Genomic DNA, 18,020 nt, shown 5'->3' with positions numbered 1-18,020 from the left:
ATTAAGCTGCTTAGACTAAAGATTTGTATTTTTGTATTATAATACGTAGTCATTCTAGCATGAAAAAAACGCTTAGTTTATATTTGTTTTCTAATTTTTTCATAATGATTACGAGGTTGGTCAAGTAACAGACTCCATGTAGCTAGAGTACATAAAATAACATAAAATATAAGGTCTTAGTGAAAACAAACATTTGAAATGTATTTTGGAGGTTTTAGAATTTAAAAAAATATTTGAAATTTTTGGGATGAAGAATAGTTGTTTTTTTTTATCATAACATGAAATCAATTTGCACTTAGACTAGTAATAAAACACTCTATTTTCACAAACAAACTTTCAGTAAAAACATTTCATTAAAAAATCTGACCTTTTTGTATACTAAATGCTTGTAATTTTCACTAAAATTCTACCCAATTTTGTGAAGATACACATGCTGTATCAAACCTTGTAATACAAATACTTAACATATACAAATGTATAGGCGAACTCGTATATTATATTGAGCCTGCAGTGAAAGGATTCAGATCATTTATCTATATTAGACATTCTGAATATTATTGATGCATGTGAACATAGAGAAAAAATTAGCTTTTGGTGAGTATTAATTTTACTGTTTTGTCACAGGAACACATGAACTTGTATGGAAGTCATCCATTTTATTTAGTAATGGAAGATGACAGTAATAGTCATGGTGTGTTTCTCTTTAATAGCAATGCAATGGGTAAGTGTTCCATTTCAAACATTACTCTGTTCTTTAGTCTGTGTATCTGCACAGTTATATGAGCTGTGTGAAAATACAGTTGTTAACAGTGCTAGTAAAATACATCATAACACAAAAGTTTGTTTGATCCAATGCATGCATCATTGCTTAAACAGTTCAGATGTTTTCTTTTAAACTTTTAAGAAATATTGTATTGAATTGTATTCCAGTGTGTTTGGAAAATTCATGGTCTTCTAAGAATTTGTTTTTGGTAGTAAATTTATATTCTTTGTGTGGTAAGGAAGGGTTGTGTTAAATTGTATGGTCTTTCAAAACAATACATTTCTTCAGCTCATGATAGTTATTTCTTGTTGAAATTTAATGTATAAAGATGTAAACCTTGTAGTTAAATTATATAATAAATATACCACACAGTAATTAGTACTTTAGTGTTAAAAATAAAAGTAGCTTTTGCTTCTATTTTCAAATTTTATGCATTTAACTATGTTTTAGATATAATACTACAGCCAACTCCAGCACTGACTTTCCGCACAATTGGAGGAATTTTGGACTTTTTTATTTTTTCTGGACCAACTCCTGCCAATGTAATAAAACAATATGTTAATCTGATTGGCCAGCCAATTATGCCTCCTTATTGGAGTTTGGGGTTTCATTTATGTCGTTATGGTTACAACTCAGTGAACGTGACACGAGCAACATGGGCAAGGACACGCAAAGCTAATATTCCTTTTGTAAGTCCATTTATAATGTTATGATTATTTAAGGCACAGTTTTTTTTATGCATGAGTGATTTACACTTTTTTGAGTAGCTTACACACCTCATGAGAATGTATGCTGTCACGAAAGACACAAAGCTTTTAATAATTAGTGTGAAAATATCAGGTTCTTTCTGTGCCATGTACATATGTCTTTAACTTAGCTTGTGTGATTTAGTTCTATTTTCTATTACGTTCAGAAATGATCATAAAGCTAATTAATTTTATAAACTTAATGTGAATTCAGTATGCTGTTGCTACTATTATAAAAGTAGTTCTCAGATTTATGCTTTTTTGGTATTGTAGACACTTACATCTGCTACAGACGTTAATAAATACTTTTTTTAGTGAATTTGTAAAGTGTTTTCTTAAACTTCTTGTGTGCTACTAGCCTTTCTTATTTAGTTATTATTATTTTATATTATTTTTTCTCAACAATTGAGATTGTAAACATAATGCACATATCTTGGATTCTTTTATATAATAAATTGTTAAATCCACTTGTGTGCATAAAACACTAACTTTTAAAGAATATTCATTGAATGCCAATTTGAAGTTTTGCCAGGGCCTTTTATGAAACTTTTGTTTGTTATATACATTTCTAAAGTTATGTGTTCATGTGGAAGGCATCGCACTTTTAGTTATGTTTATCCATAAAAACTCATCTGTTAAATGAGGCATTTAAGTGAAAATATATCCCTTATTTTCTGTTGTAGCTAAGATTAATTTTAAACATTTTTATAATTGTGAACTGTAAATGTTTGTAAGTATGGAATCCTGTATGAAGAACAACATAAATATGAAAGTTATGTAAAATGTTTTGTTGGTTTTATGTTTTTTAGAAAGTGTAAGAATGTTATTGACATTTTGAGTTTAAAATGTCTGTCAATGTGGGTTGTTAATCACACTTTTAGATTGAAATTTTTTTATGAATTCATAGATGAAATATCTTACTAGAATGATATTTGTAAGACGTTTTTGAACAATTAAAATAATGTGACAGTAGGTTTGTTTTCTTTTTAAATTTCTTGATGGCCATTGTCTGTATCATTTTAACAGTTTATTTTCCAGTTTTCTTTGCTATTTTTATGTTATTCTCAAACTAAGCTATAAAATTTGTACCTACTTTTTTTTTCTCTTTTTGTGGTACCTTCTCAATATCATATATACTAAACATAAAATTAAGTTATTTTATATAATGATTTCATTTGTATTCCTGAGAATCATGTTCACAAAAAGATATCATTAATATGTACATAAAAAAAACAAGTGCAAGTTTCACAAAGACAATAAACATAGAAGTCTAATACAAAGCTATAAAAATATTGGATTGTTTCAGTAAATATTCAGATTTGGATCATGTGATGGGTTAGCTAATATTTCTTACAATAGGCATAATGTAATGAATTAGTAAATATAGAAGCTGTTTGTATTTATTGTAATTTAGTCACTATAAAAGTTTTTTTTATTTATAAACATAATGATTGAGAAAGTATTTATTTCATTTTGTTTACTTCTACATGTTTGATAACTCAATTACATAAAAGCTTAATCTTTGAAAATTTGCATATAGTAAAAACAGTATTTTTTATTTTAATGGTAGTTTGTCTGTTAGAAAATATATATTATGTAATCATATAGTTTTGAAGCATTTGTAAAACAGTAAAAGTTTCATTAAACCACGAGTTTTCCTCCTCTTAGTCAAAGTCAGCTATGGGTACACTATGTGTAGCAACTGTTTTGTAGTTTGAAATAATACTTTGCACTGTGCCATCATTAATTATTGGAGCAACTCTTCAATATTCCTGTAAATGCAACTCATATTTATTTCAATGTTTAATTCTATTTTGTTTTACCATATAGGATGTCCAATGGAACGACATAGACTACATGGAACGAAACAATGATTTTACTTATGATCAAAAAACATTCAAGGAACTTCCAGCTTTTGTGAATGAAATACACAATGCTGGAATGCATTATGTTGTCATGTTTGTAAGTATGAGGAAATTATTTTTTTGTAATATATTTACAGATAAGGGATATGTTCATAACTAATGAAAAGTTTCTGTGTTGTAATTATTTGCATGCTATGACATACTTACTGTAACTTAGAACAACTTAGTCACTGTGGATCACATGTTGTCAGTTTTTATATGTTGTAACATATTATAATTTATCCTGAATGCCCACATTATTGTATTACATATTATAAATTATCTCAGGTGAGTCTTCAATTTATTATGTTACATATTGTGATTTCATGTAGTTGGAAAGTTTAATTTTAATTTGGAATTTAATTGAATGTCAATATGTATGAAATTTTTTATATTTGCCAACAAAATTGATTCACATAATTTTCTTTCTTAACACATATACATTTCAATGAACAAAAAAGCAATAAAATTTATAATAATGGTTATTAGAAATAATATTAAGTCTGGAACTAAATACTTTATAGACAGTTTACAAGGAGCAAATTACTTTTATGTTGATACAGCTACACTTCACTTGATGGGAATGATAGCTAGCTCTGTTCTTGTCTGACCTAATGTGGTTTACAAGCTTACTTTTCACAGAAGACAGATAGATATCTGATGTCCTCATAAAAATATTAATGTCCAAAGTTAATTCTCTGAAGTTGAATGTTTTGTGATGTTCAAAATCTATAAACATTCATAGTCAAATATGTATGGTTTTCTGATTAATAAACATTTTTTCAAAGTTATAGCCTCTGAGGTTTATAGTATGCTGACTGTAGCAAACCAACTATATTAAACTGTTTCACCGTGTGTTGTAATGGCTACCTTTTATACACATTAAGTGAGATTCTTGAATTCAATTGGCACAACAGTACTGGTATTTATATTGATATTTACGTTGTTGATTCTAACACTCAAGAATTGTCTTCAAATTTAGAGAACAGGTGGGATTTTTGCAGTACACATTTAACAATATAAATTACACTTCTGAACATATATTTAACTAAAACTAACATCAATGTTAAAATAAGTATGTAATAGTAAAGCTGTTACAATGTGTATATACATATAAATAGGGTACAATGAAATAAGTCATAGCAGACTTCCAAAGATTAGACTTTTATATAATTGAGTCATCAGACATGTAAAAGTAAACAAAATGAAATTAATACTTTTTCAATCATTATGTTTATAAATGAAATGTTTATTAGTGAGTACGTATACATCTTTGTGTGCGTGTGTGTGCGTAGAGAGAGAGAATGACTACTATTTTAAAATTGTCTTATTTACATGATGATTCAGGCACTATGGGTGTTGTCTTATTTAAGTTGTTTATAGTTCATTCATTGGAGAATCTGTCTTGTTTGTATGTTGTGGTCACCATAGAAGCTGTTTTGCTCATATGATACAGTCACTGTAAAGCTTTCTTGCTTGTATGATGCAGTCACTGTTGAAGCATTTTGTTTGAATGATGTGGTCATTGTATAAGTTTTCTTGTTTGTATAATGTAATCACTCTGGATAATGTCTTGTTTGTGTGATGTAATCACTGTGGATGATGTCTTGAAACCTTTTATTGTTTTACTGTTTCAGGGTTTTGTAAGTATTTTTTTTTTTACTTTCATTCTCACACATTGAGCAAAATATTGTTCTCTGGAAGAAAATGGAGTTTTGAATCAATTAATGATTCTCGTATTAAAATCATGTAACAAATATTTTATCCAGCTGTCTTACAACTCATATTTTATAAACACCATTAGTTGAAAAGTTATTTCAGACTCTCTGACTGCTGTAGCAAGTGACACTTAACATGTATATTCATATATGTATTTGTAGGATCCAGGCATAAGTAGTGGAGAGGAGCCAGGAACTTACCCTCCATATGATCAAGGTCTTCAGATGGATATTTTTGTTAGGAACAGTACTGGCCAAATATTTGAAGGAAAAGTAGGTATCTTAGTTGATTATATAGTGTTTAACATCACACTCTTAATTTCAGACATCTAAAATAAGGATATAGATAAATAAAACTTTTTAGCAATTTTTTTTTAAATCGTTTTTAGAGTTTTGGTTTACCAAATATTACGATTGAATTAATCCTAACAAGACTTGTTTTCCTATGGTTATGGGTCAAAGGCCATGTCGTTACCTTTGTGGACTTAATTCAAACTTTTATTGAACTACTATTTTATAGAAGTATGTCAGTAAGTTTGGTATCAAATTGTAGATTATAATTCAAATTTTAATATTTTATATTTATTTTTTTAATTTAAAAGTAAATACTAAAGAAATCATAATTATCAATTTTTGTGTTTCATGTGGTATATTGAATGTAACATTGGTTCAAATTAAATGTTTTGTGATGTCGAAATTCAATTTTTGTAGTTTTTTTACAAACTAGAAACTCAAATTACTGATATGGGCAGGCTAGAATACAAAATAAATACTTCTGGTCTTATCTATTTGTTGAGATATCGCTACATGTATTGAATCAAACAACTTGGCCCCACTCACTTGTTTCCGTTTTTGGAAATACTTATGTCTGTGATATGTGAATAACCATTCAAAAGCTGAATGTCCCCACGTGGTTTTGTGAGCCTCTGTGAGGTATATACACAGGAAGCACTTTCTTTTCATGTTAGATTTGGAATGGTAAGGTAAGACATCAATGAGCTCAAAAACAATTTTTGGACCCAAATTCAGCTTAGTTACTAAACCTGATAAAGTATAAAGGAATTCTTCAGTACTGATACAGTAATTTATTAACTTTTTGTTATTTTAAAATGCACATATAAAAGTTAAAGAAATTATTTTGTTTTGCATTTTCACATGTGAAATCTCTATTGTAAACTAGGTGTCAACATTGTTTTTATGCTTTTTCTGTTTTTCAATGATGTTTTGTTTTACCTTCATTTCCTTTTCTGTATTTTACTACATTTAATTTATTTTTACATTTTTACCGGACGTTTGGTGCAGATAGCCTAGCTACTCTGTGCCATAAAACACTAAATCAATCAATCAATTTTCTTCTTCATGGTAATTAGGAGTTTTGTCAAATCAATCAAACCCATACAAAGGTGCAATAGTGAAAATAACAGATAGAATATAAACTTTTTTCTAAAATGAAATTTTAAACTATCTGGAAGCTATAAAGATTTCACATATGAAATTTGAAAACTTTTTGATACATAAAAATATTTTAAATCTCAAAATGAAAACTGCTTTGCATGTTGATGGTCAACATTCAAAAATAAAAAGGCATGAGCAAATCATTGCTTAAAAATATTAAACTTAATAAAATATCCTATTTCATTTATGAAAGCCTTGTAATGCTTACAAATAATCTGCAAAATTTTGTGAAGAAATGCTTACTGTATTAAAAGTTATAACATGAAAAATGTAACAAGCACAAAATAATTGAGATCAGTCCGTGGGACCAACCCCATAGTAAGAGTTAAAACACATTCATAGACTTTCATTTTTGGCTAAGAACAAAATGTGATTTCTGCACTGTAGCTTTTGTATCAGTATTTTACCTTCATGGTTGGTTACCTATATGAGATTATTTATTTATGTAACACACAATTCTGTGAATTATTTACTCATGTTACAAGAAAAGTACAGTAGTGTAAGGAATGTTGCATATTTTGCTTACATGGGAACTTTTTCTTAATAAAACTTTTAACATGTAACGTACAGCTTTCATTGTCTTGAGCTGCTTTTTCTTTCTGTTTCTACCAACTAATTCAGATATGTTATTTTTTGTCCATTTTCTTTATCTTGATTTGATTCATGTTTTGTATAGGTTGCTTGAGTCTCCTGTACATTAACTCAAACCGTTTGATATATTTCTTTTCTTCAACATTATATTTGCTATTTATTTTTACGTTTATTTAATATTCACTAGATGTCTTTTTTTGTCCAAAGTGGTGCTGTGGTAACTTTTATGCCACCTACAAAAAAAAAAATTGAGTAACATAAAGATAGCACATTTTTTGGTGTAAAATTTATTTATTAGAATGTTATTTAACCTAATCTTTTGTTTTTCTATGTATACTATAACAATTCCTGAATAATTCATATAATTAAAAAGCAGAGGTGTGAAATGTGTTGGAATTATGTATAAATGCTTTTGATCATTTAGATATAATACATAACAACATGATGGTATTTGTTACAGGACAGAAGTTAACACTAGTATAAAAGAAATTGAGTAAATTGAAAAGTTTTGTATCTTATACATGATATATATTAAACTGTAGGTATGGAATTACAAGTTAGCTGTGTTTCCAGACTTCACAAATCTCAGAACTGTAGATTACTGGACTGATCAGTTACAGAATTTCCATAAGAAAATCAACTTTGATGGAGCCTGGATTGTATGTATAAATGTGAAATCTGAGAATGTAATGCTCTAAGAGCTGTAATTTCTCTTGCATCTCTATCACCTGCATTATGTATTATGAGACAAAATTGTTATTTTAGTATTGTGGATTTTCTTTGTTGATTGTTTCAGAAATGCCAATTTATTTTTGTTTGCTAGTATTTTTACTTAGTTATAAAGAACTGTATTCATTTAAGCTTATACTGTTGTGTGTTTACAATGCAAAGTTTAGTTTGCTTTTCTATGAAGTGGCTTTTTTATTTAAAAAGTATTCAACATATGAAAAATTGACAATTCTACTAAAGCATTCAATCAAAAAAGTAAAAGTTTGAACTTGATTATTGTTATTAAAATGGTTTTGGCTGTATCAAAGTCAAGTTCTTTTTTGGAAGATGTACAATATATTCTAATGTGCAACTAAATGATTACAGAATGCCATTTTGAAACTTTGATTGTTTTTGATTTTGTTTTGTAAACTGTTGTTTTTATATAGGACATGAATGAACCTTCAAACTTTTACAATGGACAAAAGGATGGTTGTCCTTCAGATTCTCCATTAGAACACCCTCCCTATGTACCAGGAAGTGACCCTTTGTATACGAAGACCTTTTGCATGACTGTACAACACAATCTTTCTGTGCATTATAATGTTCATAATCTGTATGGGTTCTTTGAAACTATAGCAACAAATATGTAAGTTTAAGTATGTTTGTTCTTTTCATTTAGATGTTCTTGATAAAACTAGATTTTTCTAGACTTTTGTGTAAGATTAATAAGAGCTGAAGGGTATATTATCTTTGTTTTTCTGTTTTCATATATTATAATGCAACTGTAGTGTTTTATATACAAACATATTACAATTTCTCCTTCTAGGACTTTTCTGTTGGATGTATAATTTTTATGTATTTTTTTACAGTTTAGGAGTTACCTAAGAAGTCTGTTAGATATATTTTATGAATCACCTTGTAGTGCATAATTACACCTGTAACTTCCATATAAAGGTTTTTTTACATGATAGTAATAATTAATGAATTTTATACTTTAATTACAGACTACTTGTACATGAAGGTGAAAAGACATTTAGTAGGTCAAAGGTTTCCCACACTGTGGTCTGTGGCCCCGTGTGGGTCTGCAGTAATACTTAAGAGTGTCCACAGCAATACATGAAATTACATGGTTACTACTGGTGTCAGTAACAGTGAGTTATTTGTTTCAAGAATTTTTTGACATTTTATAGGTTAACTATAAAATTATGAATCAGTGGCTTAAATCTAGTGTAATAACAAACCCCAAGAATACTGACAGGCCTAGTGACATAAGTGGTAGTTGTATTCAGTGATGTCGAGAAAACCCACTTGTAGAGAAAAATATATATGTTAAAACGGCTCGGTTGGTTTTAGAAAATATTTTAGATAGAGGAGCGAACAACGTTTCGACCTGACGATGACCGAAGATGGTAGCTGTATTGCATTAAGCTTGAATGTTGAACTTTGGAGCATGAATCAAAATAGAAAAGGCATAAATATTGTGATGAATATTTAGCATTTGGGTTTACTTGCAAAATGTTATAAACTGTTCAAATGCCTCACTGTACTATGATCTATTATTTAACAAAAGCATGAAACCATCCAAGTTTCTTAAGTATCTTGAAATAAAACATAAGGAGTAAATTGACAAATATGTTGAATATTTTCAAAGTAAGTAATGTGAAATGCACATAAAACAAATATTAGAAAAAATAGCAACTGTTTTCAATAATGAAAAATCCACATTTGCTTCATATGAGGTAGCTCTTTTTTTTTTTTTATATATAGCAAAGACTGTAAGCCAAGATCCATTAGAGAGGAACTAATTATACCAGCTGCCATAGTAATGTAAGGTTAAATGTATGGGAATAAAGCAGCAAAAGACCTAAATTTGATTTCACTGTTAAACATGGAATTGAGGAAATGGCAGAGAATGTTAAAAGTAGATTAATTATAAGAGTATGCCAAAGCCAATATTATTCTCTGCAGTTGGATGAAATTACAGATGTTGCTAATCACACTGATTTGCTTGCATTCATTTGGCACAATTTTTTATGAAGGTCTCTTATTTTGCCACTTTTGCCAACCAGTGCTACATCTGAGACAATATTTGACAGTCTGGACACCCTTTTTAGCAACAACTAAAATTGAATAGTCAGTCGTGTTTTAACTGCATGATGGAATACACTTATTTTTGAGTGGGATAGTTTTACTAGAGCAAACCATTCAATGAATTTTCTTGGCTGACTGTTGTGACCTATTTATCTGACATATTTACTCATTTGAATGGACTAAAGTAAAATAAACATCGAGGGGTAGACATAACTATGTTTGAAGTTAAAGAGAAAAACAGAAGCTATAATGAGAAAAGTTTGATTTGTGGGCCCATTTTTTTCAAAATGATAATTATGAGTCATTACCAACACTCAGTGTTTTTCTTGAAGAAACTGGAAAACTTTCTGAGGTGTAAAACATTATTGTTCAGCAGTTGTATAATTTGAAAATATATTTTAGAATCTACTTTCAACCTCCTGAAATGTGGGCATTTTATTTCTTGAAAATTTAACTGCAGTTGAAGAAATAGCCTACTGATCTCTCATGTGACACTTCAATAAAATCATTTTTGGCCAAACTAACTTGACAGACTTTTAATTACATGTGACAGATGATTATCCTCAACAGTCATTGAAAGCAGTAAAATAGTTAATTCCATTTCATACAACATATTTCTCTCAACTTGCTAAAATAAAATCAAAGTATTGAAATAAAATAAATGTGGAATGTTTGAAACTGTCATACACCGACAGTAACTATATAGGTGCAACAAAGAACAGCAAATAATTTCAAAACACAAGCTGTAAGTTATCAGTTGAAGCTAGTGTTAAAGGCTGTGCTTCTGTTTATGGTGTGCTGGTGTTGGACATGACAGTATATCAGTACATAATGCCCCTCAGTGTGGATTCCTGTATGTGGTGAGGGGACCTCCCAGGGAAGGTTCTGTTCTTTCAGTTTACCTCCTTTGGGATCTAAACATCCACCCATGAAAGGGAGAAGAGGATCCTTGTGGTTGAGGGGTCCAACCCTAACACAGCACTTTGGCCTTGAATTCCTGTAGATGGGCAGCCTTAGGGTGGACCCCTTGGGTTAATCAGCTGGTCCACTTGGGCTAGGGTCAACCAAGTACCAGTGTTGGATGTTCTTAACAGGTGCTGTGACATTCTATCTGATGCTGGTGTTTGGGTATAGTACTCACAAAACCCTGGCATTGCTGCAGTATCCTTGTCTTGCACTGTAGTACTTGTACATGTGCCCACCCTGTCTTTACCACTTGACACACCCTTTTAGGCTGTAGCCATCTATGTTTCCTTGGGTCGTACCATCACTGTTTGTTCTCTTTACCTGTCGCCTGGAGAAACCTATGATCAATCAGACCTAGATGCTGTCATTGAACAGTTGCCATGTCCCTCTTTACTCCTGATGGGCTTTAATGGACATCATCCCCTCTGGAGAAGTGCCAGTATAATGGGAGGGGTCACTTCATTGAGCATATGCTCTCTGATCACAACCTTTCTCTTTTCAGTAGCAGTTCTTATACTTATTTTCATGCATTGAGTCAGTCTTTTACTGCTATTGATCTCTCAGTTTGCTCTCTCTTCACTATTTTCCCACTTTTTATGGAGGGTTGATAATAATCCAGAAGGCAGGGATCATTTTCCTATAATTTTGAGAGAGACTAGCCATGGTCAATACCACCTGACCCGCATGCCCCAGTGGAAGCTGGATCAAGCAAACTGGCCTATTTTCACTGCTCTCACAGAACTTGATCCTACCATCAATAGACAACTGTGTGGCACCAGTAAGTGACTGTATTACACAGGCAGCTGCTCAATGTATTCCTAAAACCTTGACATGTTTTCCACGATATCCTCATCGGTGGTGGAATCCTGTCTGTCACATGGCATAGATAGCTCTAAAATGGGCCTTGGATACTTTTTGTAGGTATCCCACACTCTTGCATTGCATCACTTTCCAGCAGACCTGTGAACATGTTCGGTAGGTAAGACATCAAAGCCAGAAGGAATCTTGGATTAAGTTCACAACCAGCATATTTTCTATTACCAGTTCCAAAGCATATGAGACAAGATTAAAAAGGTCGCTGGGCAGTATAATTCTGTCCCCCTCTTGATCTTCCTCTCTGATGGCCAGGAAGTAGCTGATACCCAAAGCATCACCAATACTCTGGGTGAAAACTTTTGCCAGGTATCTAGCACTTTTGCTTTTTCCTCCACCTTAGCCATTAGGACTCTGGCAGAGCGATCACCTCTTTCCACTCGAGCTGATTGTCTTTATGACTATAATCGTCCCTTTACACTGGTGGAACTTAAACTGGCCCTTCATTGGTCTGGCATTGGTCAGATCTGATGATGTACACTATGAAATGCTGTGCCATCTATCTCCTGCTTCTTTTGCTATTCTTCTGATTGTTTTTAACTGGATCTGGCAGGAGAATGTTTTTCTCAATGCCTGGCACCAAACTATTGTCCTACCTTTCTCTAAGCGTGGGAAGAATCTTGAGATTCCTTCAAACTACCATCTAATTGCTTTGATGAGCTGTCTCTGTAAGTCCTAAAAGAGGATAGTTAATGCTCATGTTGTTTGGTTCTTTGCACCAAACAACCTTCTCTTGCCCACCCAGTGTGAGTTCTGACAAGGGCTGTCTACCATGGACCATTTGATTTGACTTGAAACATCAATCAGAGTAGCTTTTCTCAAACAACAACATCTTGTACCAATATTCTTTGATATTGAGAAGGCTTATGATACAACATGGAAGTATTTCATTTTGCAAGACATCCATATATATGGGTTTTGTGGCCATTTGCCCATTTTTATTTAAACTTTTATAATGGACAGGCAGTTCCAAGTTCATGTGGGTTCGACACTATCCCATTTTTTTCTATAAGTACTTGGAGTCCCTCAATGCTGTGTTTTGAGTTTCACACTTTTCAGTATAAAGATTAATGCCATCACTGAACAACTCCCTTTTACTGTTGCAAATGGGCTCTGTGTCAAAGACTTTCACATCTTGTGTCAGTGGGCAAACATGAGGTATATTGAGTGGCAACTACAGACTGTCCTCGATTGTTTACTGAAGTGGACCACAGTAAACGGCTTTAACTTCTCTCTCTCTAAAACCATTTGCATGTACTTTTGCTGCCAACGAGGTATTCACCCGATCCTGAACTCCGTATTGGTGAAGTTGGGCTGCTGTGGTCCATGAGACAAAGTTCTAGGGACTTATCTTTGACCGTAAGTTGACCTTTATACTAACATCAAGCAGCTACGGGCCAAATGTACAAGAGCACTGAACATCCTCAGTGTCCTCTCTTCCACCACTTGGGGAGCGAATCAGTGTTCTAAGCTAAATATATATCGTGCTCTTATTCAATTGAAACTGGTCTATGGCTTTGACCTGACTTCAGCCTTAAAGTTGCTGGACCCCATTCATCATCAGAGACTTCGGCTCTGCACTGAGGCTTTCCACACTTCCTCAGTTCAGAGCTTATAAATGGAGTCTCATGAACCTTTGCACCTCCACCGTTTACAACTGTCTTTACTGCGGTTGTGTTTTTCTTCTTCGGTGGGCCATACTTTTCAGAACAGACAATCTGCCATTGCTTCTTTTGGCCTTCATATCCAGGCGCAGTTGGATGAATTGTGTCTGTCCTTTGATAACATTTCTGTATCCACTGGTCAGCCCATCCCACCATGGCATCTTACCAATACCCAAATGTGACCTATCTTTAAGTCATCTAAGAAAATCAGACACTCCTGATTGAAAATACTGTCTGTTATTTGCTGAACTTCTTTTGAACCATCCTTCTATTCCTGTTTATACAGATGGTTCAAAATCAGGTGACTGTGTGGGCTCTTCCATGGTTTGTTGTGGTTCGGTGGTTGCATGAAGAATCCCCTCTACAGCTTCTGTGTTCACTGCTGAACTGTATGCCATTTCTCTTACAATGGATCACATAGAAGTTAAGCAATACTCAAATTGCACTATTTATACTGACTAGCTTAGTTCTCTACTGGTCCTGGAATCACTTCACATTAGTTCACACACTGTTCTTGCCAATATTCAAAACAAACTGGCCCATTTTTCTTTAAAATCTACTTATATTAAGTTTTTCTGGATACCAGGTAACTTTGGTATTCATGGGAATGAACTTGCTAACACCGCAGCTAAATCTATCTGCTCTGGTACTTTCACTGCTGCGCCTGTTCCATACATGGACTATGGCCCTGTATTCAAGACTTGGCTCCGTGCCAGTTGGCAGTTGACTTGGAGTGAGCAACGTGAAAACAAGCTTTTCCAAATAAAGCCTTCTATTGAACTTTGGTTGTCTTGCTTCTGTAAGGATTGGAAAGAGGAAGTTGTTCTAACTAGACTACACATTGGTCACAGTTTTTTAACTCATCGTATTCTTTTATCTGGGACTGATGCACCAGTGTGTTGTCTGTGTAATACTCAGGTTACAATAAGCCACATTTTACTGTCTTGCCGTCATTATAACCCTCAATGATGGCACCATTTATAACATATTCTGTCCCAAGGTTTATCCATATCATTAGACAGTGTTATTGGTGATGGTGACACTGTCCACCTTAGAAATGTTTTTAGTTTTATTGAAGATCATTAATCTTTTTAATGCTATTTAAATTTTTTAATTTATACATTAGACCTTTTTTTAATGTGATTTCCTTTTAAGAATCAAAGTACATCTAGTTTAATTTGAAATTAGAAAATGGCCATAATGTCAAATAACTCAACCAGAACTGTAAAGGCCAACTTAGGTGACTAACACTGCTGTTTGAACTACCCATTAGTCATTCTGGCAAGTTATGATTAAAATTTTTCAACAAGTCTTTTAAAACTTTTATTACTTTCTGAAAATAGCCATAATGTCAAATAACTCGGAACCAGGACTGGAAAAGCCAACTTCAGGTGACTAACAGTAATTTTTGAAGTTACTTGTTAGTCTTCCTAGCAAGTTATGATAATTTCAATTATGCTACAGAAGTCCTTTGCAACATGTATTACTGTAGTTTGTTTTTTTTACCACTGCAGACTAGATGTAAAAATTGGTTTTAATGCTATTTGTTTTTTTTATTTTGTTTTACCTTAATTTCCTTTTATGAATTTTACTAATTTTACTTTAATTTTGACTTTTTACTGGATGTTTAGTGCAGATAGCTTAGTTGCTTTGTGCCATAAAACACCAAACCAACCAACCAGCACATAATACTGTGTTCATTTAGATATGTATTTTGACATGTTGATGTGATAGTTAAATTAAGTAGACAAAATGAACTATTAAGAAAATGTGAACTATCTAGCAACAATTTTGTAAAGCCAGATTCCATTTAAACTGATTCTTTTTTTAACATCATTTCTTTTTAGTGCATTAGTTAGAACTCGTGGGCAAAAGAGACCATTCATCATCTCAAGATCCACATTTCCTGGTCACGGCTATTTTGGAGGTCACTGGGATGGGGATGTTTTTTCATCTTGGGATCATATGAGATGGAGTATACCTTGTAAGTACAAAAATATATTTGATTCTCAAATACATAAATAATGTCTGTGCATGGTACTGGGCCAATAATGAAGTAAAAATAAACAAGTAATTCGGTTTGCTACCTGTATTAATGTACGAGTTAATAGTTTCATTTGAGTTTGCTTACTCTAACTTGTAAAAATAATTATATTTTAGTTTCCATTGTAGAAACACAATCTGTATTTTTCTTGTTGCCAAAATTTACTCTGTCTTACAAGTAGTAGGGGCTAATAATCCTGATGATATTTTGAATGAAATAAAGATAATTTTAATTTGTAAGTTTAAAATTTATATTGTTAGTATAGAGAAATGTTTTAATAGTTGCTGATACACAATATTTTGTGACAAAAAGTAAGTAAAGGATTAGAAAACCTGCAATTGTTTCATAGTATGTAGACAAATATGAGTTTCATATGTCTGATTCATTAGAATTTTAAATTATTTGGCTTTTGAATCTACAGATTTGACAAAGGTTGTTCCTTGGATCTTTCTAAAACTTAGTTCTGGAAGAATCATAAGTTTATAATAAAAAAAATAAGATCACCACTTCAAATTTGAGCATGCATTAAATTTAAATTGATCCTGGTAAGTTTGTTGTAGTTAAATACTTCTTTGAATTTTTAAAATTTAGTTAGTTGAGATGTTTTGGACTTAATACATGATATATTTAGATTCTTGTTACATAGGGAAATCATTTTTAATTTATACAAGTTTGCATGCAACCTCTAGTATTTTTTGCTTACTTTTGTACAGTAGTATGGGAAAAGAAATATTTATGCAGTGGAATATATCTAACAAGTAACTTATTTAAATCAATAATATAAAAAGAAATAATAAACTTAATTTTATGTAATCTATATACCATATTCAAAGAATAATAATTTCAGGGTTCTTGCTCAGTTGCCTCAGTGGCTCAGTAGGAAGTCTGAGGGTTTATAATGTGGTGATGAGAGTATATACATATGCATGTATGTACAGTTATGACAGAAAGTGTTCGTACCCCTGTGTCCTGAGTGGTTTTTTGCTCATAACTTAAAAAGTATTATGAGTAGGCTAATAGAAGTATAATATATTATAAATATTATATTAACACATATCTACATGAAATTTTATGCAAATTAAATGACAAATAAACTGTTTATAAACAAATAACCAAAAACAGGAGGAGCAGAAAGTGTTTGTACAGTTCAGAATGTGTGAAAAAACTGATATTCCCATAAGCATTTTGTTTTATTTGGCGAATAAACTACATTATACCATTCCAGAACTAGACACTTGGTTTATAATTATTGGAATTTAGCCAGCAAAAAATGTACTTCCAGCAATTTAGCGCCGTCTCCATCATTATCTGTTTGATCATCATGGCGAACAGGAAACGACTGTCCAGTGATTTAAAAAACAGAATTATTGTAAAACACAAGTCTTGTGTGTCTCTTTCCAGTATTGCTACACAGCTTAATGTGCCTAAATCTACTGTTCAAAGCATAATTATTAAGTTTAAGCTAACAGGATCAACTGCTAACCTCCCTCGTTTCAGACGCCCCACCAAAATTCCAGAGCGAACCAAGAGGGAGGTTCTCAGAGAAGTTAGTAGGAACCCTCGTTTAACACATAATGACATAGAGAAACTGATAAGGGAAACTGGGGTTGAAGTAAGCACCTCTACAGTTACGAACATGTTACGCTCTTCTAGGTTTAAAGCATGCCATCCTCGTAGAACTCCATATTTAAAACCTGTTTATTTAGAAGCATGACTGAGGTATGCAAGAAAGCATGTAGATAAACCCTTTACCTATTGGAAGAGTATTCTTTGGTCACACGAGACTAAAATATAGCTTTTCGGCCACAATGATGTTCGCTATATTTTCCGTAAGAAGGGGGAACGAAATCTTACAAAGAACACCATCCCTGGAGTTAAACATTGAGGTGGCTTGATCATGCTATGGGGTTCCTTCAGCTCTTCTGGTGTAGGCAGCCTTCACTGTGCCAATGGAATCATGAAAAAAGAAAAGTACATTGATATATTAGGCACTTATATCAAGAATGATGCTTGGAACTTGCAGCTTGGGCGTCGTTGGATCTTCCAGCACGACAATGACCCTAAGCACACATTGAAATATATGCAATCCTGGTTGCAGAGGAACCATATAAGCGTTCTGGAGTGGTCGTCACAGTCACCCGATCTAAACCCAATTGAAATCGTTTGGCATGAGTTTGAAGACTCATCAGTGTCATCTGAAAAACTTGCAAGAGTTGGAGGCCTTCTGTAAAGAAGAATGAAAGAAAATACCAGTTGAGTACTGTTAAATGATCACGAAGGGCTATGTGCCAAGTAATTCACCTGAAAGGCTACACAACTGACCATTAAAGTAGATGCATGAACACTTTCTGTCCCTCCTATGTTTGGTTATTTGTTTATAAACAGTTTATTTGTCATTCAATTTACATAAAAATTTATGTAGATTTGTGTTAGTATAATATTTATAATATACTGTACTTTCATCATCTTAATCGTGATACTTTTTAAGTTATGA

The 18,020-nt window shown here is 32.3% G+C and overlaps 1 protein-coding gene across 1 annotated transcript in view; it reads left to right on the top strand.

Moving 5' to 3' along the window:
• Window positions 1–18,020, top strand: part of LOC143222692 (lysosomal alpha-glucosidase-like) — a 52,011-nt gene that overhangs the window by 15,776 nt on the left and 18,215 nt on the right. Inside the window, exons 4-10 of the mRNA XM_076449538.1 lie at window positions 625–721; window positions 1,214–1,452; window positions 3,340–3,471; window positions 5,294–5,404; window positions 7,720–7,836; window positions 8,335–8,534; window positions 15,330–15,466. Coding sequence (XP_076305653.1) covers window positions 625–721; window positions 1,214–1,452; window positions 3,340–3,471; window positions 5,294–5,404; window positions 7,720–7,836; window positions 8,335–8,534; window positions 15,330–15,466 — 1,033 coding nt within the window. The remainder of the gene's footprint in view (window positions 1–624; window positions 722–1,213; window positions 1,453–3,339; window positions 3,472–5,293; window positions 5,405–7,719; window positions 7,837–8,334; window positions 8,535–15,329; window positions 15,467–18,020) is intronic.

This window comes from Tachypleus tridentatus, chromosome 8 (genome assembly GCF_004210375.1).
Source record: "Tachypleus tridentatus isolate NWPU-2018 chromosome 8, ASM421037v1, whole genome shotgun sequence".
NCBI lineage: Eukaryota > Metazoa > Arthropoda > Merostomata > Xiphosura > Limulidae > Tachypleus > Tachypleus tridentatus.
This window is presented reverse-complemented; position numbering and strand designations above follow the sequence as displayed.